Source organism: Schistocerca gregaria, chromosome 6 (assembly GCF_023897955.1).
Source record: "Schistocerca gregaria isolate iqSchGreg1 chromosome 6, iqSchGreg1.2, whole genome shotgun sequence".
Classification (NCBI taxonomy): domain Eukaryota; kingdom Metazoa; phylum Arthropoda; class Insecta; order Orthoptera; family Acrididae; genus Schistocerca; species Schistocerca gregaria.
Genome location: NC_064925.1, coordinates 491,630,996 through 491,656,180, shown reverse-complemented (window position 1 = coordinate 491,656,180; position 25,185 = coordinate 491,630,996). Strand labels below are relative to the sequence as shown.

Sequence of the window (25,185 nt, the reverse complement as noted above, 5' to 3'; positions counted from 1 at the left end):
CTCCGTGCATACACCCAGCTGCCTTTCTTTCATCTCTGAAGCCAAATGTTTTATAACCCATCTCACACACACTTTCTTGAACATTAGTATGTCGTGACTGGTATAGTGGGCCGATCCAACACTAATGTTCATAGTTGCTGCAATATCACTCATCGTAATAGATCTGTTTTCTCTTATCAACCCTCACAATGTTGTCCTCAATGACTGCGCAGGCAGAGCATCCTGAGCATGGCGAGTGATCAACACTTGTTACACTCTGGCAACTGGTACACCTATATTTGGCTCAAACAACTGTCACTGCATTGAACTGCCATCAGACAGTGAATTTTGATTGGTTTCAACCCTTCAGCTAACAGAAGTGTAATGACACTTCACTCTTCTGCATTGGTGCAAATCTGCAAGGGCGCTGCCATCTTGCTTCACCGATTCCCAGCATACTGTTTGTGAGGCAGATGTGTCAGATCCATCTGATAACAGTTCTACAACACCACCAAAATATGACAAAGAAGCATAAACTTTGTCAAAGTTTAAATCAAGCAACTGAAACTTTAGGTAGGAGTATCAACAATGTAGGATAAGGTAGATTGCTACTTACTGTAAAGAGGACGTCAACAACATCTAGGGACTGAATGCGACATCACACGGGATGCAAGCAGCAATCTGGAGGGTTGGGGAAGGGGAAGGGATAGTAGTGTTCAGGTGGAGAGAAACACTGTCTGGTGGAGCATGCAGAGACTAGAATGCCAACAGGTGCAACGTCAGGACATTGTGGGGCAGGCAGGTGGGGAAAAAGGAGCGAGAAAGTAAGAGCACATGTGTTGGCAGAGGGCTGTAAAAGTTTTGTATTTTTTATACAACTTTTATGCTTATTTATTGAATGGACCTTGTACAATATGTTACCAGTCTGTAACCATGAATGCACATTCCCTCATTTCTTGTGTGTTGAAAGTAATGTTTTGCTAAGCATAAACGGTTTTGCAAGTATGAAACTTCTCCTTCCACTTCTTTCAATAATGATTAAAACTGTTATTTACATTTAACAAATTTCTTACATATTGTTGAAGTACAAATAATTTTCGTCATTCCAGGTCCTTTAATGTTTAAAATGGGTTCTGCAGAAGCTGATAAATGACTGAAAAAACTAAAGAAGTTTTTTATAGGCAGGTGTGAGTTGTGGGCGGGGGAGGGTTGTGGGGGTGGGGGGGGGGGGGGGTGGAGTCGATCCTAGCTGCAGTGTTTAAGTTTGTTAGTGTGTGTCCAGTTGCATTTGACAAGACAGTGACAAAATAACAAAACTAATGCTGAAATCTGTGTACTTACCGAGTATGTTCATTTAGTTGTAGGCTCCTTTCAGTGGTGTTAAAGTTTGAGTGTTTTGTTAGTTAGTTATATGTTCCATAAATTATTTGAATGATTATTTTACTGAAAATATGTGGAACAAATTAGTTTTCAGGGTATCTATAAATTATTAGTACTAACATTGCACCAAGTCCATATACAAGCTCTTCTGTTTTTGACTTTTCTTTCACAATTGAAAAATGAGACTTTTAAGTGCAAATTAAATTATAAGATCAAACAATGGAAAATCCAGGACCGAATATAACAATAATATGAAAAGGAAAATTTCATACAGATCATAAGAACTAAGCTTACCATATGACCAGGGTTCTCCTGGACAGTACTAGATTTTTAATGTTGTTCAAGGTAATGTATGGGTTGGAAAAAGTCTGGGGTTTGGGAATTTTATGACTGGGAAGGCATTTTAAAATTCTATACATAAATGTTTAACATAATGTTTTAAACATTCTTTTACAGATGTTCTTCTCTCAACTGATCTTGGAGCAAGTGCTTACATTGATGGGGAAGCTTGGCTAGTGATTTACCTACAACTTTTCTCTTACTGGTTAACTATTTTGCAACATAACAGAGGCAATGTGTTTATGTTGTTTTTATGTGTAAAGTAACTCATCTACAGGTTTTTGATAATTTTATCTCTGCTTATTTTTCTCATCATTTAGCAGTGGGCAAAAGAAAGTGTGAGTTTGTTTAATGTTGACCTACAACATGAATACATCTTTCTTGCTGTGAATTTTATGATGAAATTAAACCATTCCTGAAAAGTCATGTCTAGTGAAAAACACTACTGAATAAATTAAGGTTAATGTCTTCAATGAACTGCTAAGATCTCAAGTAATTTTTAAAATGTGTCATGGGTTGGACCCAAAAAATATTGTAAGCCTAACAAGAACGTATCTGCAGTAAAATGTTGATCTACTGCCATTGGCTTCACTAAGCGGATTGAAAAATCTACGGCTATCATCTCTGTCACATACTAAAAGCAAATATTTACATAGAAAAGTCTGCTAAATTGAATGCATACAAAAGGGTCTTCACAGAACTAAACCTATGTCAGTTCTCAGTTCAGCTACAACATGAAAGGTGGGAGTAAGTGTATTCAGAAACAAACGTAAACAAAATGTTTAATAAGTTCATGACAATATTTAAGTTAGAATTTGAGGAAGCATTCCCCAAAACATTGCAATCCATTGGAGCATAAAATAAATAAATAAAATAAAATAAAGCTATATGGCAAAGGTATCAAAAAAATGTCTGAAAACTCCAAGGTATCACTCATCCATCAAAAATAACCAGACTGATTGCCTTTTCAGAATTTTACAAAAAATTTGCAGAAGAACTTATATAATAAAGGTATTGATGGCTGCAAAAAACTTACAAACATTAAAACTCTAATGAAGGCAGATAACAAAAGCAAATTAGTCAGGAACATAATAAAACATGAGGCAACAAGTGTTATACCAAAACACCTGGAAACACAGATTAAAAACAAATATGTTCAAATCAGCAACCAAAACGAACTAGCAAACTTTGTGAATGAATATTTCAGTGGCACTGCTAAGAAACTGCAAGAGAAATTTGCAGACACATAATGTTCTACACTACCAGGACCAGCCACCACACTCATTGGTGCTGTTTCCAACAACAGAGAAAGATGATGATGATGATGATGATGTTTGGTTTGTGGGGCACTCAACTGTGCAGTTATCAGTGCCTGTACAAATTCCCATCTTTTGCTCAGCCCAGTCTTGCCACGTTCATGAATGATGATGAAATGATGAGGACAACACATGCACCCAGTCATCTCGAGGCAGGTGAAAATTCCTGAACCCGCCGGGAAACGAACCCTGGACCCCGTGCTCGGGAAACAAGAACGCGACCGTGAGACCACGAGGTGCAGACAACATAGAAAGAGGTGGCACTGGTAATAAACCAATTAAACAATAAAAAAATCCACAGCGTTAGATGAGATTCCAGTAAGTGTCCTTAAGAAATGTATAAACAACATAAAAAACTCCTTAACATTAATAATTAATGAATCTTTGAGATCTGGCTGCTTTCCTGAATACCTGATCTTCCACAGAGTGTCAGGTATGGAAAAAAAATACTATTTTCCAATGAGGGGACCACAGTGGTTACAGACTAAAATTCATCTCAGTTAGCAGAAAAAGCCAATGAAGCTCTCAGAGACATCCCCAACTGGACCTAAGGAATAGAGAAACTTCAAATGTGAAAAAGACAAACTGTATAAACTCCTGACTAAATAAAAAACCCAGTGCTATTATATAAAAAGTAAATAATGATGTGCTAGATCATATAACTGATACCAAATTCTTGGTGATGAATGTAGATTACCAGTTTAAATGGACAGAACATGCGAGAATTTTGGCAAAGAAGCTATCCTCAGTGCATTATGCCCTGCCTTTCTTTGCACCTGTGTGCAGCATTTCATGCCTCAAAGTAGTCTACTTCAGATATACAGGGTGTTACAAAAAGGTACGGCCAAACTTTCAGGAAACATTCCTCACACACAAATAAAGAAAAGATGTTATGTGGACATGTGTCCAGAAACGCTTAATTTCCATGTTAGGGCTCATTTTAGTTTCTTCCACCTACACTAATTGGAGCATGTTATCATGATTTCATACGGGATACTCTACCTGTGTTGCTAGAACATGTGCCTTTACAAGTACGACGCAACATGTGGTTCATGCACGCTGGAGCTCCTGCACATTTCAGTTGAAATGTTCGTACACTTCTCAACAACAGATTCGGTGACCGATGGATTGGTAGAGGCGGACCAATTCCATGGCCTCCACGCTCTCCTGACCTCAACCCTCTTGACTTTCATTTATGGGGGCATTTGAAAGCTCTTGTCTACTCAACCCCGGTACCAAATGTAGAGACTCTTCATGCTCGTATTGTGGATGGCTGTGATACAATACGCCATTCTCCAGGGCTGCATCAGCACATCAGGGATTCAATGCGATGGAGGGTAGATACATGTATCCTCGCTAACGGAGGACATTTTGAACATTTCCTGTAACAAAGTGTTTGAAGTGACGCTGGTACGTTCTGTTTCTGTGTGTTTCCATTCCATGATTAATGTGATTTGAAGAGAAGTAATAAAATGAGCTCTAACATGGAAAGTAAGCATTATCAGACACATGTCCACATAATATATTTTCTTTCTTTGTGTGTGAGGAATGTTTCCTGAAAGTTAGGCTGTACCTTTTTGTAACACCCTGAATTCATTCAATCCTCATTATGGGCTAATGTTTTGGAGAAAAAAGTGCTGGGAACTGACAGACTATATTCAAGATACAGAAAAGAGCTGTACGAATAGTAACAAACAGCTGTAACAGGGGGTAGTGTAAAGATTTATTCAAAAAGCTAGAAATTCTGACAGTCTATGGTGAAGCAAGCTTTTGGTTTTCATTTTTGCCTAATTACCATAACATGAATGAGTATAATATGCATTTCTATAAAAGAGAAAGATTGTCCCTCAGTCATAAAGAATATAGCATCAGGTCTAATTTTGTGCTTAGTTTTGTGTATGTAATTTATTTCCTAGTTTATTTTGACCATTTCTAGTTAATATCTTTTGCTACAGATCATTATAGGGTGAAATCAGCAATCATTTTGTGTCTTAGATTCTATTGTTGACTTAGAAACAAACATAAATTCTGTAATAATTATGGGAATGGGATCGGTAATCGGGATATAGAAAACTTAATTCCCGTATATGTCGTAGCTCATATATATTTACACTTAACACTGCATCCATACAGAATGAAGTATAACAAAGAACTGACTAAAGTAACATTAAGATGGAGACTCGACAGAGCACTTAGAGTTCACAGATACTAAGTTTCATGGTCAATACGAACTATCAACGTCACACAGACCCCCCCCCCCCCCCCCCCCTCCCTAGATGTCCAAGGGTGAGGGCGTGTAAGCGTCAACGTCGGTGAGAATCATGCACATAGGCAGGCGCACCACACCACAGGTACTTCCATCTCAAGCGAGGTGGGTTGTGCAGGTGGAGCACCGAGAGGCAGTGGCGAAAAGTCTTCGGTGGAAGAGGTGTGCGGTGAGGTTGATGGGAGCACGTCTTCATTCTCGATCAAGGATGGATCGTCTGCAGAGTCCGACTGCGGCAGTGTGAGACCATCAGGGTCAACGAAAGCCAGTTTCAGGTTATGCAGGGAAACTGTCTGTGTGTGGTTGTTAATCATGTTCTGAAAAGTCATGTTCCCCCACTCCAGGACCTTGTAGGGGAAAAGATAAGGAGGTTGAAGAGGCTGCCTAACTGCATTATCACGCAGCATGACATGGGAGCAGTCAGAGAGTTTGGTGGGAACATAAGTCTCGGGCGGTGAGTGACTGATGGATGGGTGCAAACGCGTTTGTTGAAAATGTGTGCACACCCGGTTAATGAAATCTGGCGAGGGGGGGGGGGGGGAGATCTTTGCTAACCTGAGGAAGAATATGTTCCCCCGGTAAGACCAAATTCTCGCCGAAAGAAAATTCGGGTATAGTCCCCTGTAGGCCAGGTTTATAGGTCAAGCATAGACCAGAAGATGGTGAAAAGGGAGGATTCAAACTGTCAACCCTGATCGGTGGTGATAGTGGTCAGGCACCCGAAATGAGCGATCCACGAGCCAATGAAAGCCTTGGCTACCATCTCGGCAGTAATGTTAGAGAGAGGAACAGCCTTGACCCAATGAGACAAATGGCCAATAGTTGATAAGATATATCTATGGAAGAGGCCCGATCAGATCAATATGTACATGATGGAATCGTCCTGTGGGACTGTCAAACTTGCCGACGGTGGTGGCTGATCTTGTTGCACTGGCAAGTGACGCAGCTGCATGCCCAAGTTTGACAGTCCCATCTGATACTCTTCCAAACAAAACGTTCTGGCATGAGACGTGTGGTGGCTCGAACGTCCAGGTGGGCGAGGTTATGCAGGGCGTCGAAAACCTGTTGGTGCAGCCCGGGTGGGAGCAAAGGGCATAGGGTGCCGGTCAAAGAATCACACTACACCTTATCAGAAATACCAGGAAATTTAGCCTTTGTGAAAACAAGTGATGTTTGTGGGTCTCGAAGGAGAGCCTGAGAATCTTATCAGAAGCTTGTAGGGAGGCCAGATCGGAAAGATCAATGTTGCAGGAAACAGCACTGATCCATGAGAAGAAATCCATAGCAACGTTATCTTCACCCTTGATGTGAGGGACGTCCATTGTGAATTGAGAAACCAGGTCAAAGGAGGTGGGTCCTAAGGTAGGTTGCAGAATGCTTCTGCCAGTGGTTTGTGATCGGTGAGGACGTCCCTCGACATCGGGGCAGAAATGTTTGATTGCCTTGTAAACAGAAAAGAGCGCTCTATCAAATGCAGAATGTTTTCTCTGAGCCATAGATAGTTTCTTGGAGAATAAATGAAGGGTAGAAACCGTGTCGCCCTTGCGTTGTTGCAACACTGCCCCCACCGCGATGTCGCTGTCGTCCATAGTGATGAATAACTCGGCTGAGGGGCTGCTGTAATCGCTGCACATTCAAAAAGATGCATCATGTTAGTGGACGAGGTGGATTGGTGAAGACCAGTTGCTGTTTGAAGGTTGCAGAATACCTGCCACCAAAAGTTCACTAATCTGCTGCTGGGCTGCGCGCAACTTCATAGATAGGGGTGAAGCGTTGGACCTTATGCCTAATAGGAGGGCTGGCAGTGGTAACTATCTTGTGTGTCGTTCCATCAGTGATGGAAGATACTGAGAACTGCACATGAGATTGATTAACATCCTGGCTCCAAGTCTTCAGATGAGTAGGGTGTGACAAGGCATAGCCGTTAGAACGAGTGGGAAAAGGTAGCACGAAAATCACATGTCTCTTACGGGAGCGCGGCATGCACTTGTGTGGAGGGGTTGGGTGCGTGCGCAGCACCAAGCAAAGGGGAATGGGCGGTGACTGTCCGCTGTTGTTAACCTTGCACTGGACAACTGGCATTGGCGAGAGCAGTGCTGGCGTCGCACGTGGGGCCACAATGGGCACTGGGTCATGTGGCCAGTGAGTGAGAGAGGGGGAATGTTTAACATGTGTAGTAGCTGTCCAAGAGGTGGGCATGGTCACAACACACACGTGACTGTCATTAGCAGCACTGTTTGAAACACACAGCACAGTGAATGAGTTGAGCACGACAAGGGGGTTGGAATGTCACGTGCAAGTAAAGTTTGTGAATAACCTGGTGAGAGTTCGAGCTAGGCTTGGCCAAACAATCTTGTTTACGTGGCGGTGCCGTGGACTGCAGTTGCAGAAGTGAGATACAAGCCACGATGAGCTCGCCTTAAGTGGATGCGAGGCATTGTTTCAGCTTCTCGTTGTCCTGGCAGAGTTGCATTGCCGAGTCATATTCTGACAGTAGGTTGGTAATGCAGGTCACAATATTGCCCGCGAGGGCGGAGCACTCACGTATGATATCATATGTTGCGGTGCAAACAGAGCGTTGGACATAGGTACAGGTGCACGGTATGTGAATGTTCGTAGGATGGTGGAGCACCAAACCCTGTATGACATTCTGCGATAGTTTGTAATGAGACAAAAAATCCATACCAAGAATTGGTTCATCGATGTCAGCAATGTAGAACGTCCACGGAAAACGTAGAGAAGGAGATGAGATCACCGTAACCTTCACTGAGCCTGAGGTAGGTAACGACAACACGTTGACAGCTCGTAGAAGTGACTTCGTCTGTGAAGAAGTGGGTGGAGCCATCAAAGTAGGTATGATCGACATGTAAGCACCAGTTTTGACCAGAAAAGCTAGACCTGACACAATGTCAGTCACATAGAGACGACCACTCGGCCAGGCAGATGAGTGAACGGATTGTAAAGTAAGAGGACGCCTGTTAGGTTCCCCGCAGGACTCAGCATCTCTTAGTTCCTGCGGTCAGCATTTGGGTGTTGGCATGGCAGTCTGCACTTCTTGGAATCATCGCTGAACACTTTGTGGTACCAGGAGAAAGGTTGAGCAGGGTGAGGAGGAGATGGAGACTGCGGCAGAAGGGAGGGCTTGTCCTTGTTGATCTGTTCTGATAAATAGACCGGTATGTAAGGTGTGATCCTGGAGTGCTCGGACAGCAGAGAGAGTGAGCCAACACTGCCAGGAGAAGTAGACAAGATGACGGTAGAGAGAGCCCTGCCTCTGCTTGCCGAAGGTTGGTATGCGGGGGCAGCTGTGCCTATAAATGGTGTGGAATGAACTGGCTGATGTTCCTGCAGAAGCGAATACAACTGGTCAGCGATGCATAGGTGGAAGTCAATGGACTTGAATGAGTGTGGTAACAGATGGATCTGTAGATCAGTAGGTAGTCTGGCAGACCACACAGCCCATAGCATGGTGTTAAGTGTGGTATGTTCGTTCACGAGCAATCGAAGGTGGCGCCAGAGTTGTGAGGGTTGCGTACCCCAGGTGCTCCTCATAGAGAATCTGGTTATTAAATCTTGTGTCGAGCACGCAAGTCATTCCATTATAGTCTTCTTTGCAAACTCGTATTTTATTGCAGGCAGCAGCGAAAGGAGCAGGTCACAAATCAAATCTGAGTGGTTAGGGATGTGTATAATGAGGCAGAGAAAGTTTGAGTTGTCATCAGACACATGATGTAACTTGAACAGATGCTCGACAAATGCGAACAATTTTGCCTGTTTGTCCTCATATAAGGACGGTAGCTTCGGTACGTGGCCAAGAGGGGGTGATGACAGTGGCTATGGTGTCTCCTGGGCTAGCAGCTGAACTGAGGTTAAGTCAGAAGCCAGCGCGGTAGGCCCGGATTTATATCAGGCGAGCGAATCCGTAGTAGCAGCTGACATAGTTGATTGTGTGTCATGGAAAAACAGTGCCGCAGGCACAGACGGTACCGTGGAAACAGGCAGATGGACGGCACATGAGGGGGGCCCAGAAACTGGACTGTGAGTGACGAGTACTGGATGGAAATGACCTGCTTCTGGAAAAGAGCGAGAGACCAGCACGGCAGACACAGGTGGTGCTGTGGGAGCAGCAGGTGCTTGACCGACCCGCAAGTGAGGGGGGATTGAGAACGCCACCCACGTGGAAACTGCCTGATGCCTAACATGCCTGTAGTGCTTTCTGTGGGCCACTGAGGCGGGGTAAGGGGTCCATGTTACGCGATACACTGAATTGTGCATGTAAATTGGACACAACTGGAACACCACATATGCGGAACAGATCCGGCGCTATTTGTAGTAATGGCGGCGTTGCACATGGCCTGACAGTAACTGATGTAGCATGCTGGTGGTTGGCTAAACACATGTTCGAATGGAGATCACTTTGTTCTTGAAACACTCGATTTGAAGAGAGACAATTCGAAATATTGTTCAGTTCACATTTCAGTGTCGAATGGGCATAACCCAGTTACATGAAGCCTGGGTCCATTGTTCACTCTAATGGCGTAGGTGTCAACCATTGAAAACTAACGAGGTTAGCACATGGCGTTGGTTGAGAATGCGAATCACTGTACGTAAATGATGAATACACAGTTGGTGAAGAAATGACGAAACTCTGTGAGCAGAGTTGTGCTTCCACACCTTCGAACAAGGCATTGTTTGGTGTTTCATTGTGTAGTGCATATAACCTGTTGCATAAACACGGGTGTGGAAGACGCGAAACACGGACGAACTATGGGGTCACCACTATGGGAACAGGATCAGTAATCAGGATATAGAAAACTTAATTCCCATATTTACATCTACATCTACATTTATATTCTGCAAGTCACCCAAGAGTGTGTGGCGGAGGGCGCTTTACGTGCCACTGTCATTACCTCCCAATCCTGTTCCAATCGCGTATAGTTTGCGGGAAGAACGACTGCCGGAAAGCATTTCTGGACACATGTCCACATAACATATTTTCTTTCTTTGTGTGTGAGGAATGTTTCCTGAAAGTTTGGCTGTACCTTTTTGTAACACCCTGTATAACTACATTTATATCATCTACGTAACTAATCCACAAGTCACACTTAAGTGAACCACTTTCTCACTGTTTCTCTACTATTCCACTCTCTAACAGCGCACTGAAAAAATGAAGACTTAAATCTTTCTGTGTGAACTCTGATTTATTTTATTTCAATTAGCAATTCTCCTTGTGTAAGTGGGTGTCAACAAAATATTTTCACATTCAGAGGAGAACATTGGAGACTGAAATTTCATGAAAAGTTCTTGCTGCAATGAAAAAGCCTTTGTTTTAATGATTTGCCACCTCAACTCACTCTCTCCCCTATTTTGTAATAATACTAAACAAATTACCCTTCTTTGAACTTTTTTGATGTCCTCATCAGTCCAATTGGTGATGATCCCATATCGACAGCTGTACAGCAGCAGAGGATGGACAAGCATAGTGTAGGCAGTCACTTTAGTACTGGGACTGACTTCACCAAGGGAATTGAAACTTGTCACACAGAGTAGAGACCCATATTGATGAGATGAAACATTATGACCACTGCCCACTGTGAGTTTGAATGCCAGCTGTAGCAGATGGGAAGTCATTCTAGCAATGATACAGACCAGAAATGAGGAAAACCACTGACATGTGACTTTGACAAAGAGCAGATTGTTATGGCCTGGCACATGGGAATGAGTATGTTGTGAACAGCAAATCCAGTCAGTTTTTTGTGTGCTGCTTTTATGAGCATCTACAGAAAGTGTTAGAGGGGTGATGAAGCCAAGAGTGGGTGACAAGGTGTTGGACAGAATATGCCTGCTCTGTAAATCAGGATAGGTGGTGATCTCCACATTGTTGAACATAGACATCTGAAACAGACAATCTCCCTACATGTTCCAATCTTGACCCAACAACATTTGCAATCATAGAGCTTGGAAATCCAATGGAAACATGTTGCCTAGTTTGATGAATTATGTTTCTTGTCACATCAAGTTGACGGTCATGCCCAGATGTGCCATTATCCAAGTGAACACCTCTTCTAAACATGCAACATGCCATGGATGCAGGTCAGTGGAGACAGTATTGTGCAATGGAAGACATACATTTGGGAGTCCGTGGGACTGCACCATGACAGCTGTGGATTATGTGAACATTAGTGTGGATCACCTGCATTTCTTTCTGCTTCATTTTTTCCCTATAAAGCAGGGATCTTCCAACAGAATAACTGTCCATATCACAAGGCCAGAATTGTGGTGCACTTGTTTGTGATGCATGACAGTGAACTCATGTTGATGTCTTGGTTAACAAATTCACCTGATCTGAAACCAGTGAAACACATCTTGGATACTGACTGAAATTTCCACTGTGCAGCAGAATGTGGGCTGGTACAAAACTTTCTGTGTGCCAGACCAAGAGTCAAATTTGTGACCTTTGGCTTTTGTGGGCAAGTGGTCTACTAATTAAACAACCCAAGCACCACTCACAACCCTTCACCACAGCCCTAATTCTGTCAGTTCATCATCTTTGACCTTCCACACTTCACAGAAGTTATTCAGAGATGCGTCATGAGTCGTGCTTTGTCAGCTCGGTCGGTCGAGCACTTGCCCACAAAAGACATAGGTCCCAAGTTCAAGAATCAGTCCAGGACCCAGTGCTAATCGGCCAGGAAGTTTCATATTGGTACACACTTCACTACAGAGTGAAAATTTTGTTCTAGGAACTTTCCCTGGGCTGTGGTTAACCCATGTCTCCGGAATATCCTTTCTACCAGAAGTGCTAGTCTTGCAAGTTTTGCAGAACTTCTGTGGAGTTTGAAAGGTAGAGATGAGGTACGGGCAGAGGGAGGGCTGTGAGGAGGGGTTGTGAGGCATGCTCAGGTAGCTCAGTTGGTAGAGCAGTTGCTTGTGAAAGACAGAGATCCTGAGATAGAGTCTTCATCTGGCACACTGTTTTAAATTGCCAGGAAGTTTCAGCTGGGATTCTTTTGTACACCAGCTTTATGCTCACAAACCACTGGCACTTAATTTATGGGACTTGCATAAACTGCACGTAGACATCTTGTGTCACATACTTCCAGGAATCTTCCAAGGACTTGTTGAATGCATACTATGCAGAGTCATTTCTGTATTGCATTCCAAAGGTGGACTAACTCACTGTTAAGCGAGTGTTGATGTGTTAATTCACCAGTGTCATTTGAGGTTCAAAAACAGTTTAACACTAATACAGTACAACAAATACTTTGTTAGTAATGCAAGAAGTCTTTTTAATTTTGTGTCAGATCTAACAGATTCATTTTTTCAATCATATGGTATAGAAGAATCACATACATGCAGGGAAGTGGTAGTTATGTTGAATAAGTGTAAGGACGGTCTTTTTGTCATTGATTACAATGGCTAGTTCCATTGTTAAAAGCTGATTTGGAAAAAAGAAGTTGCACAAAAAAAGCATGAATTAATATGTAGAAGTTACTACATCCCAATACTTAAGGAGTAACAAGGGGAGGTACGAGGCATGTTTTTAAGTAAGTACCATTTTGAAATTAAAAAAAAGACGTGCTAAGATATCTCAATGATTTTATTTTTACTTGAAAGCCTATACCTTAATCTACTTTTCTACATAATTTCCGTCAATATTGAGGCACTTTTCATAATGTTTGTACCAGTTTTTGAATACCCTCCTCATAGAAGTCTGCCGCCTGACTTGTTAACCACTACATCACCACTGTTTTGATTTCGTCATCGTCTCGGAAGATGCTGACCACCGAGGTGTTTCTTCAGGTACAAGAACAGATGGTAGTCACTGGGTGCAAGATCATGGCTGTATGGAGCATGATCTAAAGTTTTCCATCAAAAAGATGTGATGAGATCTTTGGTTTGATTCACCACATGTGGACAGGCATTGTCTTGCAGCAAAGTGATGCCTTTGCTCAACTTCCATGGACTATTGCTTTGATTCTAGTGTGACGTAGGCTACCCATGTTTCATTGCCCATAACAGTTTGGCTTAAGAAATCATCACCATCATTGTGGTCCCGCTCAAGGAAAGTCAATGCACTGTCTAAACGTTTGGTTTTGTGCTCATTTGTCAACATTTGTGGTACTCAACGTGCGCACAATTTTCGGTAATTCAAGTGCTCGGTCACAATGCCATACAAAACACTATGAGAAACATTAGGAAAGTCATCCCACAAGGAGGAAATCATAAAGTGTCTGTTTTCTCTCACCTTATAGTCCATTTCCTGCACCAAACTTTCATTAACGACTAAAGGACACCCACTCCATTGTCCATCATGCACATTTGTGTGGCCATCTTTAAATGCTCTTACCCACTTTATTACCATTCCATCACTCATAATGTTTTCCCCATAAACTGCACAGATCTCATGATTAATATAGATTGCTTTGAGGCTTTTGGAACTAAGAAATCTTAAAACAGCCCGTGCTTCACAGTCGGTGGGACTCACGATTATTGGAGACATCTTAAACACTCAGTACACAACGTAAAGAAGGAAGAATCAGACTGTAATGGTGTCAGTGCATAGATTAAGGTACAAGCTGTCAAGTAAAAAAAAAATCATTCTAGAGGCATTAAGAATGTTAGTGTAAAGGGAGGTGGCATCAATATTTATGAGCAGGGCACCATGTGGTAAAGGGACAGGAACTGTGGAGAGTCGGTGGAGAAAATGGTTGGTATCTTTTGTAAAGGAGGGTAGGTTCCAGATAATATTTTGTAGGTGTTGATGTATGAGAGCAGAGATTCTCTCAGTGGGGGCACAGTAACCAGCCACAATGGGTCGTCCTGGGTAGTTAGGTTTATGGATTTTAGGAAGCATGTAGAAGGTAGGAGTGCAGGGAATGGCAGGGGTGAGTAGAGAGGTGGACTCCAGCGAGAGGTTCTGGAATGGGCCTAAGGATTTGAGTAGTGATGTGAACCTGCTGCATTTCTGGAATGGGGTCACTGTGGCAAGGTTTGTAGGTGGAAGTATCTGACAGCTGGCAGAGTCCTTCTGCCAGGTAATCCTTGTAGTTCATAACAACAGTGGTGGAGACTTTGTGTGTATGTGTAGTAGGTCTGTGAGACAGGGTTTGTCAGCTATGAGGGGACGTGGGGGAGGTTTGGAGGTTTTTGTAGAGGTGGTGGACAGTGGTACTCCAAGGTAGGAGTAGGAAGTGAGCAGGGTGGAGAGCTTTTTGAGGTGGGATTGTGCATGTTGCTCAAGTTCCTGCAGGGCAAGAGTTTCATTGTATGTCCTGGGTTCCAGGAATTTGGGATTGCATAGTAGGAGAATTTTGTGGATGGAGAGAAGGTACTGCAAGGAGGTTTGGGCTTGGTTGATATGGTTTTGCAGGACAATGTTGGTGAGTGCTAAGGATTGGTGGAATATAAACAGGTGGAGGTCTTTGTGCTAGGACGGGTGGCAGCTAAATATGGGTAATTTGAATGTAAGGTTATTAGGGGGGGGGGGGTCTCCATGAGCCAAGCAACAACATAGAAACAGTATGATGGACTGGTATCTGGCTAGGGATTTCTGTATTGATACAGCTGGAAGGAGCAAAGATCCATGGTGGTGGAAAAAATGAGAAAAATTATGTAAATGACTTTGAATTATGTCCGAAAAATTATGCAAAAATACACCCAAACGTTTGAAAATTCACGAAAAGGATGAAATGGATGCAAAAGAGGGAAACTAAATGAAATCTGAGGGAATCGACAATAGCAAAAGGTGAAAACTCTCTAAAATTGGCAAGAAGTCACAAGGATCAAAGAAATGCATAAATAATAATAAAAATATATAATGCCCATAGCTTTACCACTATTGAACACTACTTCCCAATGCCTGATGGATTCCAGACCAACAACCTCCTTCCTAGTCGTCATGACCAACTATATCCTCGCCCACAATTACTTCTCCTTTGAAGGCATTAACTACAAACAAATCTGGGGTACATGGCACCATCATATGCCAACCTACTCATGGCCCATCTAGAGGAATCCTTCCTAAAAACTCAGAATTCTAAACCCCTCACTTGGTTCAGATTCATTGATGACATCTTTGCTATCTGGATCGAGGCTGAGGACACCCTATCGACATTCCTCCACAACCTCAACAACATCTCCCCCATTTCCTTCATGTGGTCCTATTCAACATAACAAGCCACCTTCTTAGATGTTGACCTCCACCTCAGAGATGGCTACATCGGTACCTCCATCCATATTACAGATGAGAAAATTGACAGGTTTCATACGTCCCTTTCTAACAGAGATTTGTTTGGCCTGTGTTATGATGAGACACATTATACTCTAAGCAATTATCTGCCAGCAAAGGTACTATTTGATAGGTTTCTCAAAGCATTTTTGGGACACTTTAATGTTTGCACACCAATAAAGAAATGCAAAGTAACTGACAGAGTCCTAAAAGTAAAAGTTCCAAATAGACAAAATACATGGTATACAAAACAGCTGTCTACTATGAAAAATCAAGTTATGTTGTTGTACAATATTTATCAAAATCTGAAAACCAACCATGCTAAATTAGCCTATGTTAGATCTAGGAATGAGTACAAAAAAGCAATTGTGGAAGCCAAACAAGTACACAATCTCAGAAGTATTAAGAAATCCACCAATAAGTGCAAAGCAGCATGGACTCTAATAAATAGTGTCGCCAAAGATAAAAGAAGTGACAAAATTAGTATCTCTCCCCAGGAATTTAATGACTTTTTTTATTAAATCAGTTGAGGAAGTAGGAAGTGCTATAATTAAACCCGAAATGAGCTCATCACAGCTACTGTCAAAAAATATTGCTACGTCATCAACAAACACAAGTACCTTCAATTTTTCTGGGGTCTCACCTGGTTTTGTGTTAAGAATAGTGAAGCAGTTAAAATCATCAGACAGTGTAGACATATATGACCTGTCTTGTAACATGCTGAAGAAAGTAATAGACTGTATAGTGTACCCCCTAACATATTGTATAACAAGTGTATACTGGAGGGTTTTTTCCCTGATGAGCTTAAACTGTCCAGGGTAGTTCTAGTACCTAAAAAAGGATATAAAAATTCTGTCTCAAGTTACAGGCCAATATCCATAGTCCCAGTTTTCTCAAAAGCTCTAGAATGCATAATTTACCAACAATTATCTGTTTTCTTTGATAACATAGGATTAATAAATGGATCACAGTATGGCTTTAGGAAAAACCTGTCAACCATTGATGCCATAGACAATGTTGTTAAATACATCCATCAAGTATTTGAAGATAAATGCTTTGCTCAAGTGACTTTTTGTGACCTAAGCAAAGCCTTTGACTGTTTAGAACATACACTACTACTCGAAAAAATGGACTTCTATGGTGTTAAAGGTAACAGCCTCAAGCTATTAACATCATATTTACAAAACTGTAAGCAAGTTGTCTGTGTTGGGAAAGAAATGTCCAGTATAGAACATGTTAAGGTAGGTGTTCCACAGGGATCCGTGCTGGGCCCTTTCCTTTTCCTAATAATGATAAATGACCTGACATCATTTACTAAATCCAGAACAGTACTCTATGCTGATGATACAACGTTTCTGAACAGCAGTAATGATCTTAATAGCCTTAAAACATGTGTTACAGAGACAACTGAGCAAACTTCACTCTGGTTTAAAGCAAATGGGTTCTTGCTTAATGAAAGCAAAACCCAGCAGATGGTGTTTAGTTTGAAAGACAAGTTTCCATCAGATGATCCTAGTTGTGTTAAATTTTAGGGGGTATATTTGTATGATAAGCTTTCTTGGAATCCACATATTAAGTATATTAGTGGTAAATTGTCTAGGGTAATCTATTTGTTAAGGTGATTAATGCACTGTGTACCTAAAAATTATGTTAGAGTATCTTACTACTCATTTTTCCAAAGCATCATCTCCTATGGCATTATTTTATGGGGAAACTCCACTTGTGTGCATGACATACTATTGCTGCAAAAGAAAGCTATTAGGATAATTACAGGCTCACCATACGAGGCTCATTGTAAACCTTTGTTTACTCAACAAAAAATCATGACAGTAATAAATCTATATGTTTATTACGTTTTAATCTACACAAAAAAGAACTTACCTAAAGTAAAACGCAGGGCAAATGTACATTGTTACAGCACTAGGACAAACAGCTCTTATCTATACGCCCTACCGCAGATATGAACTTATGGGCCACAAATTATTTAACAAACTTCCACAAGCTATACAAAATTTACCAGAGCAACAATACAAACAAACACTTTATGACTGGTTAGTTGTAAACCCATTCTACAATATAAAGGATTTCATGACCTGTGATATTAAACTGGTTCTTCTATAGCATGTACTGTACTGTATTGTATTATGTGTATGACTTTGTCTATTGCTGTAATGGCTTAAAGACAATAAAATTATTATTATTATTATTATTATTATAAAACATTTCCACTTTCACAGCTGCCACTTGTTCCGTACCAAGAAGTCCTTTACGTACAGCCTAGCCACCTGTGGTTGTAACATCTGCAGTGACAAGCAGATTCCCTCAAAATATATCGAGAGTCTCACTGAAGTCTTTACAGATTGTAATTATCCTCCCAACTTTGTACCAAAACAAATCTGTGTCCTGAAATGAGAAATGTCCTGCCCACTATCCTTCTCACTCCTCCCACAGTGGTATTCCGCCATTCGCCTAACCTACACAATATACTCGTTCATCCTTCTCTCCTTTCCGATCTTACTCTCTGGAAAGGAATATTGACAGCTGGTCACCACCACTTGACTTCCTGGCTACAATTAGCGTCTATCACACTTGACATGAATTCAGCCTCACAAATTCATGTTTTAGACTGTGAACTGAGTAAGAACTTGCTGCTTATTTTTGTTTTTGAAATTCTTGTACATGTCAAAACTGTGTAGTTATCATTTAGAGGCTCAAAATTTCAGTGTTGCATCTTCTTTAAAAATGGAATTGGTTTCTAGAAATAAAGCTGGCAGTCAGTTTTAACCATCATGCTTTTTTTAAGTTTCTTGTTGCACAGATAACTTGATGTTATGAACATTACACCATAAGCACAATACCATACATGACATACACATAGCGTGTCCTCCTAAGCCATCTACCAAGCTTCTGACCCTCTGACTTTCGGTTATAAACATGGTACACACACTCCAAGGTCAATACACTTGTTACATTTAATTTATTTATGCATGTCAATAATGCATGCTCAGATTTACATTAAATACAAAACAGATACTGGTAATTTTTATATAATATTTCTACTTTTTTGCAACAAGTAGAAACTATAAAAAATATAATTTAACATTCCTGCTCTTACAGTACAAAGAACTTCAAACTGACAAGTTGTTTTACTATTCTTGAAACAACATTACAATTTAATTTTTATTATTCTCTAAAGATACTTTTCCAAATGTTATGCATTGTTTTAGTATTACAAGAATCTGATTATGAGGACAGTATCAGTATTTGTGTGAAACTGGTAATGCTGTAGAGTTTCTATTTGAGATGTAATTTATGCATTTAAATGCTTGGATTATAGTGTCACACAACAAGTTTGATATAATTTAAAATTCATTGTGAATATGCCTTCCTCTAAGTTTTTTAAGAGCTATACATTTTTGAAAGGTAATAACTTTTATATGAGTAAGTATGTAGATCTTGTAGCTAAGGGTTTTATTAGATTATGTTTCAATTTCTGTTCTGTGATAGTTTAGATGGATTTTCATTTTCATACCCAAACTGTTGTCATTGCTTCTGAAGCTATTATTTTTAGATATTTAAATGTCGCAAGCATAATTGTGATTGCGGATAATCAGAAGCTTTTCTTTCCTTTATTAACTTGTGAGAATATAAACTGAATATTATAAAATTACCTAAGTACAAATGTTGAAGATAGTATCCTGATATTTATTCCTTCATCTAAGGGCAATATATGCCAACAACTGAGCTCACAAACTTTTAGTTAGTAAAGAACTAAATACATAGCACAAAAGTGTTAAAGTATCTGATACACAACCTGATTCAATAGTGAAGTCTCTAATATGTGATCTAAAACATTATAGCAGTAAGAAATTTCTAGTGTGTTTAGGGGTGGGATGTAAGTGGAATGGAGTTATTTTTAAAATTTTAATGATCAGTACTGGTGTAAAAACCATAGCTCTGGGGTTCTCTAAGCTGATTGCTGTCCTTTTCCCCATCCTTATTGGTGGGAGTGGCAATAGAAAAGGATGAAATGTAAAGTCTAATACTACAACTCTTTGAGAAATTTCAAACAGATTTGGAATACATAAGATTGGTATACATAATATCTGGGAAACATTGAGTAATCAGCCTGTAAGTAAATAGAATGAAACTAAAAAAAATTTTTTTTGTTACTTTTCCTATTAATATTTCAGCTTGGCAACACAGTGGATCACAACCAGTGTGAAATGAGTTACAATGAAATGCAGAAAGTTCCTGTTGTTTGTGTTTTGTTTTAAGATTTGTATCGTATGCTGACTCATTCTTTGTTTTTGATACACATTTCAGCTGAGCTGCATAGAATAGGACATCCATTAATCTTTGGAATGTTAAATGATTATAATAGAAGTATTTATTTACTTTTTACATGCTATATCATTTAACAATGCAATAACTCACTTGGAAATGTTTTTAAATCTCCAGTTAGTTACCTAAAACAACAATAGCAGCATATAAAAAATCTGAATATGTAGCAACCTATACAAAAAATTAGTCATACAAAAAACAGGTTGTTCTTACTTGTTGCACTAAACTGTTAATAGAATGAAGGACTCGTGGCTCCACTGAAGGAAGAAGATCGTCTTTCAGCAACGGTTTGGGCAGTAACAGAAGCTGCAGCAGTAGTGCCTAGAGGTGTATTTGTAGTTAACTCTGATGATGGTTGTCTCTCATGGAATCCATGTTTCGTTGGTCTGGGACACAGCAAGGCAGTCAGTCTGTCACATTATTTGCACCTGAGACCTCCACGCAAACCCTGGAATACGTGCCTACTTACTGCTGCATCACCTAATCCAGCCATTGATTGCCTTGATTCAATTGACACTGACTTTCCACCAGGTATTAATTTTTTGTCATTATATTATTTCTAATTTGCTATATTTATGGAAAACAATGAAAATAAAAATATCTTGATTTAGCATTTTTGAAGTTGGTAACACTAAAAATAATGATCACTATAAAAAAAAATTAATTAGTTTTATTCAACAAGGAAACAAATATTCATATGAATTTAAAGGAAATATGCTGCTTGTTTTCCATGTCTGACAGCTATCATTCCCATGTGTCAATAAACAATTGTGATGAAACTTGGCGGGTGTGTAGAGGGGGTGGGGGAGGGGGCCAAAATAATGAACTATGTATTTTTTGTGCCAATTTCCCGTTTAAGGAGTAAAACACAACCCAAAAGGTAACAGGCCTATTAGGTTTGGAGGGAATATCTTTGAAATGATGATATATAAAAAATGTCACTCAAAAATGTTACTCATATAAAAATTGATATGCAAGTAATATTCTTAAAAATTGTGTAATCAGATTTTGTAATAATTTGAAATTTTGCAGAATACCTCGCCACTTTTAAGTAATTTTCAAAACTTAAAACTTTTGTTACAGTATAAATTAAAGAAGCTTTCAAGCTATATACATCCATGTGTAACAAAGCTGCTTTCTGACATACCATTTTTGGAAAATAAGCTGCACACATAGTGCTGTCAGAGTATTTTCAATATAATTAATTTAAATATCTAAACATTTGTTATTAGTCTAGTTAATTATTTTACTTATATTTGGTGTATGTTTTAAATTGTTATTTTATGTTTTACTTTTTTCCAATTTGACATATATGTGTTTTGTTAATTGAAAATAATAAGTAACTTATTATTATGATATAATATCATTACGGCAATGATAATCTGTAAATAGATGTTTAAAACATAATAATTACCTAAACCATTCACATAAAATGAATTTATTTTCCTCACATAATATAGATGACAGAGAACACAAAACAAAATCAGCAGGATTTCAAATTGTCACAGTGTAGCACTTCAAGACATTCCGCATAAATTCTAGAACCACTTGTCCTTCTACCATCTTGAACACATGATATTTTAAATATAAGTGGGAGAGTGGAATCATATCTACTGCACCACCTGTTTCTGTGTGCAGGTTGGAAGTTTGTCATGAGAAGACTGTAAGCGTGGTGCTCGAACGACGCCGACAAGTATTTGCCCCTAGTGCCACAGAAGCCATGGTGAAACAACAAGAAGTAATTATGTAGTATTCTTTGCTGTTTTAGTGACTGTGATTATTGTTAAGAAAATGAACAATTGATTATAGACTTTTAAGTACTTTACATATTGGGCTCACTAGAGGAAAGACCGATTAATAAATTATGTGGTTATTAAACCAACTTTATTGCAGATGTATTTTATCGAGTCTAATGCGAGACGAATCTGTTGACTTGTAAACATTCGAATATTGATGTGAGAAATATTGAATTTGTTCTCTGTGGAAGTTGAAGTATATGATGACTGAATTAAAAGTATTCTTTGAGTACCAAATTATTTCAAAAGTAGTGAGTGAGTATTATAAATTCCTGTTAACCAGCAGTATTCTTGGGAGAATAAATTTTTGGTGATCGACGTAGCCGGAAATCAAGAGAAGAATATCGGCTGTACATACCATGTAAGTCAACCTATGGCAGAGAGGTGTGTATTTTGCAATCCAATTTCACATCACTTCGGGTCATCTAAAGTGTTAGAACAGATGGTCCTCTAAATATCCTGATTTGAATTAGGCATATTTCAGTACATTATTAAGCCATGATAAAAAGAACTGATTTTGTAGTAGCAACTGCAGCTTAATTACATTATTTCTTAAATCTCGATTGGCATCAAAATCATTCAAGAGAACTAGACCTGAAAATCTTATCACTCACAAGGTTCTTCCAACATCAAAAGCCGTATATGTATCACATCTCTACCTGCGTTGTCGAGGCTTTTGGGATCATCAGGTGAACAGTTTTCTTGTCCTTGGGTATGGTGGTCAAAATGGTTTTTAACACTGACAACATGCCTTATCTTAACTGTAAAAGGAACTAACTGTGATTTAGACCAAGAATTTGATAACCGCTCTTTGAAGCCCCAAATTTTCTTGAGACAGCATCGAAATCTGGTAAATAAATATCTGACCATGTGAAAATGTGTTTGAAGATGTTTTCTTTCCCAGTGAGGATGAAAAATCTGTATTATTGTTAAGGCTGTCATTGTAAAAGAACCATACAGAACATTATACCAGAGGACAAGGATCTAGTGATCTCAAAGGGTTCAACAACACTTGTAAAGTTGTGAGGTGTAAATGGCGTTCAATGTTGGAAGAACTTTGTGAGCAGATTTTCAGATATAGTTCTATTGAATGATCTTGATGTCAATCTCTTCTTGAGAAACAATATAATTAAGCTGCAGCCACTACTACATAATCAGTTTTTTTCACCAAGGCTTACCAGCGTGCTAAAATTATGCCTGATGCAAATCAAGATATTCAGAGTGTCACCCACAACAATTTGGAATCCTGCTGAATTTTGTCTTATATTGTGTTCTCCATCATGTATATTATGTAAAGAAATTTTGTTCATTTTATGTGCATAATATAAGAAAGCATTTTGTTTTAAGCATTTATTTCATTGTTGGAATTATTTCAAATCATAATATTGAGTTACTTATTATTTTCAGTTAACGAAGAAATCAAAAAAACTAACAGACTGCTTCACAAAATAACAAAGTGCTACCCAAATTCAACATTTGTCCAGCTAGATTTCAGAAAACAACACTTCATAAACAGTGGAGATCTCCTAAATAGAGCAGGACAACTGTATGTCTGTGCTCAGATTATGAAAACAATAAATAATCTCAATGATCAATACAAACTGCCTGGTATCCTCACCATAGCAGTAACTGAGCAAATGGAAATTTGCAAGGAAATGTCTAAGATGAGAGAGATACCTAACATACCGGTACCGGTATCTGAAGGAGTGATAGAATATGGGGTACCAGCAGAAATGTCAGAAACATCCAGCAGAGTTGAAGAGAAAACAGTTTCTTCAGATGAGAAAGCCTACAAACCTAGTGTAAACTCATGTGCACCTGAAACCTCCAAGGATGAAGCTGTCAGCACATTTCACATACTTAATGTCTCATGCTCACGTGTAACTAGGACTGCAACCACACCAACAGCCAAGAACCCTTCTACTAGATCCAGAAACTCATCAGCTGCTCTACAGACATCTCAAAGGAAGAGCCTCAGGGTAAGAAGAGCTGCTGTGCGTAGTGACTATTTTTTATGGGAGCTTTGCAATTCAAAGGAGAAGAAAAGGCAGAATATTTACAGTGTCAGCAACAAGAAAGTACAAAGGTAAATAGTGCAGCAAATCCACTACATGAAACTTTAACAGTTGTATACCAAAATGTGCAGGGACTATAAAGTAAATTAGCTGAAATAGAAATTTAATTAACTAACTATCTAAAAGACATTAACATACTATGCATAAGTGAGCACTGGATAAAAGAAATGCAAGCGTCTAGCATAATTAATCCAAATTTTGAAATGATTAGCAAATTTTGTAGAATCAACCATAAAGTGAGTGGGACATGTATTTATGTTAGGACAGGGGTAGAATCAAAAGAAATTAGATGTACACTGAAATGCATAGAAAAAGATTTTGAATACTGCATATGTGAGCTAACTGAATTAAAAATTACTATTGTGTGTTTGTACCGATCACCATTGGGCAACTTTGCCATTTTTATGGAAAACCTTGAGAGACTACTGAATGAACTTAAATGTAATGTAATTGTTATTGGTGAACTTTAAGAACGATTGTAGTAAACAACAGCAACTGTGCAATCTGTTTTTGTGCCATAATATGATGGCAACTGTAAATGAAGTTACCAGATGCGGAAATATGTCTGAAACTACAATAGATCAAATAAAATAGAAAGAAACTTCCACATGGGAAAAATATATTAAAAACAGATTCCGAGACTTACCAAGCGGGTTAAATATATTAAATAGATCAAGTATTTATAAACAAGGACAAGTGTGAATATAACACTGAAGTAATTGACACTGGTTTCTTGGATCACAAGGGTATCAAATTGAGTTTAAATGTCACATCTTACAAGGAGCCTGTTATCAATAACAATTACAGAGATTTATAAATGATGACAGCATAAGAATTTTTAATTACATTCTGGAAAATAACAACTGCGGTAGTGAATCAAGTGGTGATGTCAACACAAAATTTGACTCATTCCTTGAAAGATACAAACACTGCTTTGATGTTGCCTTTCCTATAAAAAGAGTCAAAACTAAACATAAGACCAAAACATGGGTTACACAGGGGATTAGAAAGTCACCAGACACTCTCAGAAAGTTAAATAAATCAGCCAGGAAGAATGTAGCACTGAAAGGACATGTGAAATGTTATAGAAGCCTGTACAAGAAAGTAATAATTGCAGCTAAGAAGCTTGATAATGATTCATATATTGAGAAAAGTAACAACAAAATGAAGTCAACTTGGGAGGTAATAAATAAAAATATAGGTAGACACAAAAGAAAAGATAACAGATTTGTCATTAAAAGTAGGGGAAAAAACTGTTAAGGACCCACTTCAGATTGCCAACATATTTAACACACATTTCACAAATATAGCCATAAATTTAATGAAAACTAAATGCAATTCCAGTAGCAAGGTAAAAATCCCCATGAATGATATGACAATGTTCCTTTATCCAGTAACTGAATCAGAGGTACTAAATGCTATAAATAAGTTAAAAAATACAAGAACAGTGATGAATATG

General features: G+C 39.2%; 1 protein-coding gene across 1 annotated transcript in view; it reads left to right on the top strand.

The window, feature by feature from the left end:
- The window catches only part of LOC126278920 (radial spoke head protein 9 homolog), a 125,113-nt gene that overhangs the window by 72,216 nt on the left and 27,712 nt on the right, over positions 1–25,185 (top strand). Inside the window, exon 3 of the mRNA XM_049979195.1 lies at positions 20,092–20,386. Coding sequence (XP_049835152.1) covers positions 20,092–20,386 — 295 coding nt within the window. The remainder of the gene's footprint in view (positions 1–20,091; positions 20,387–25,185) is intronic.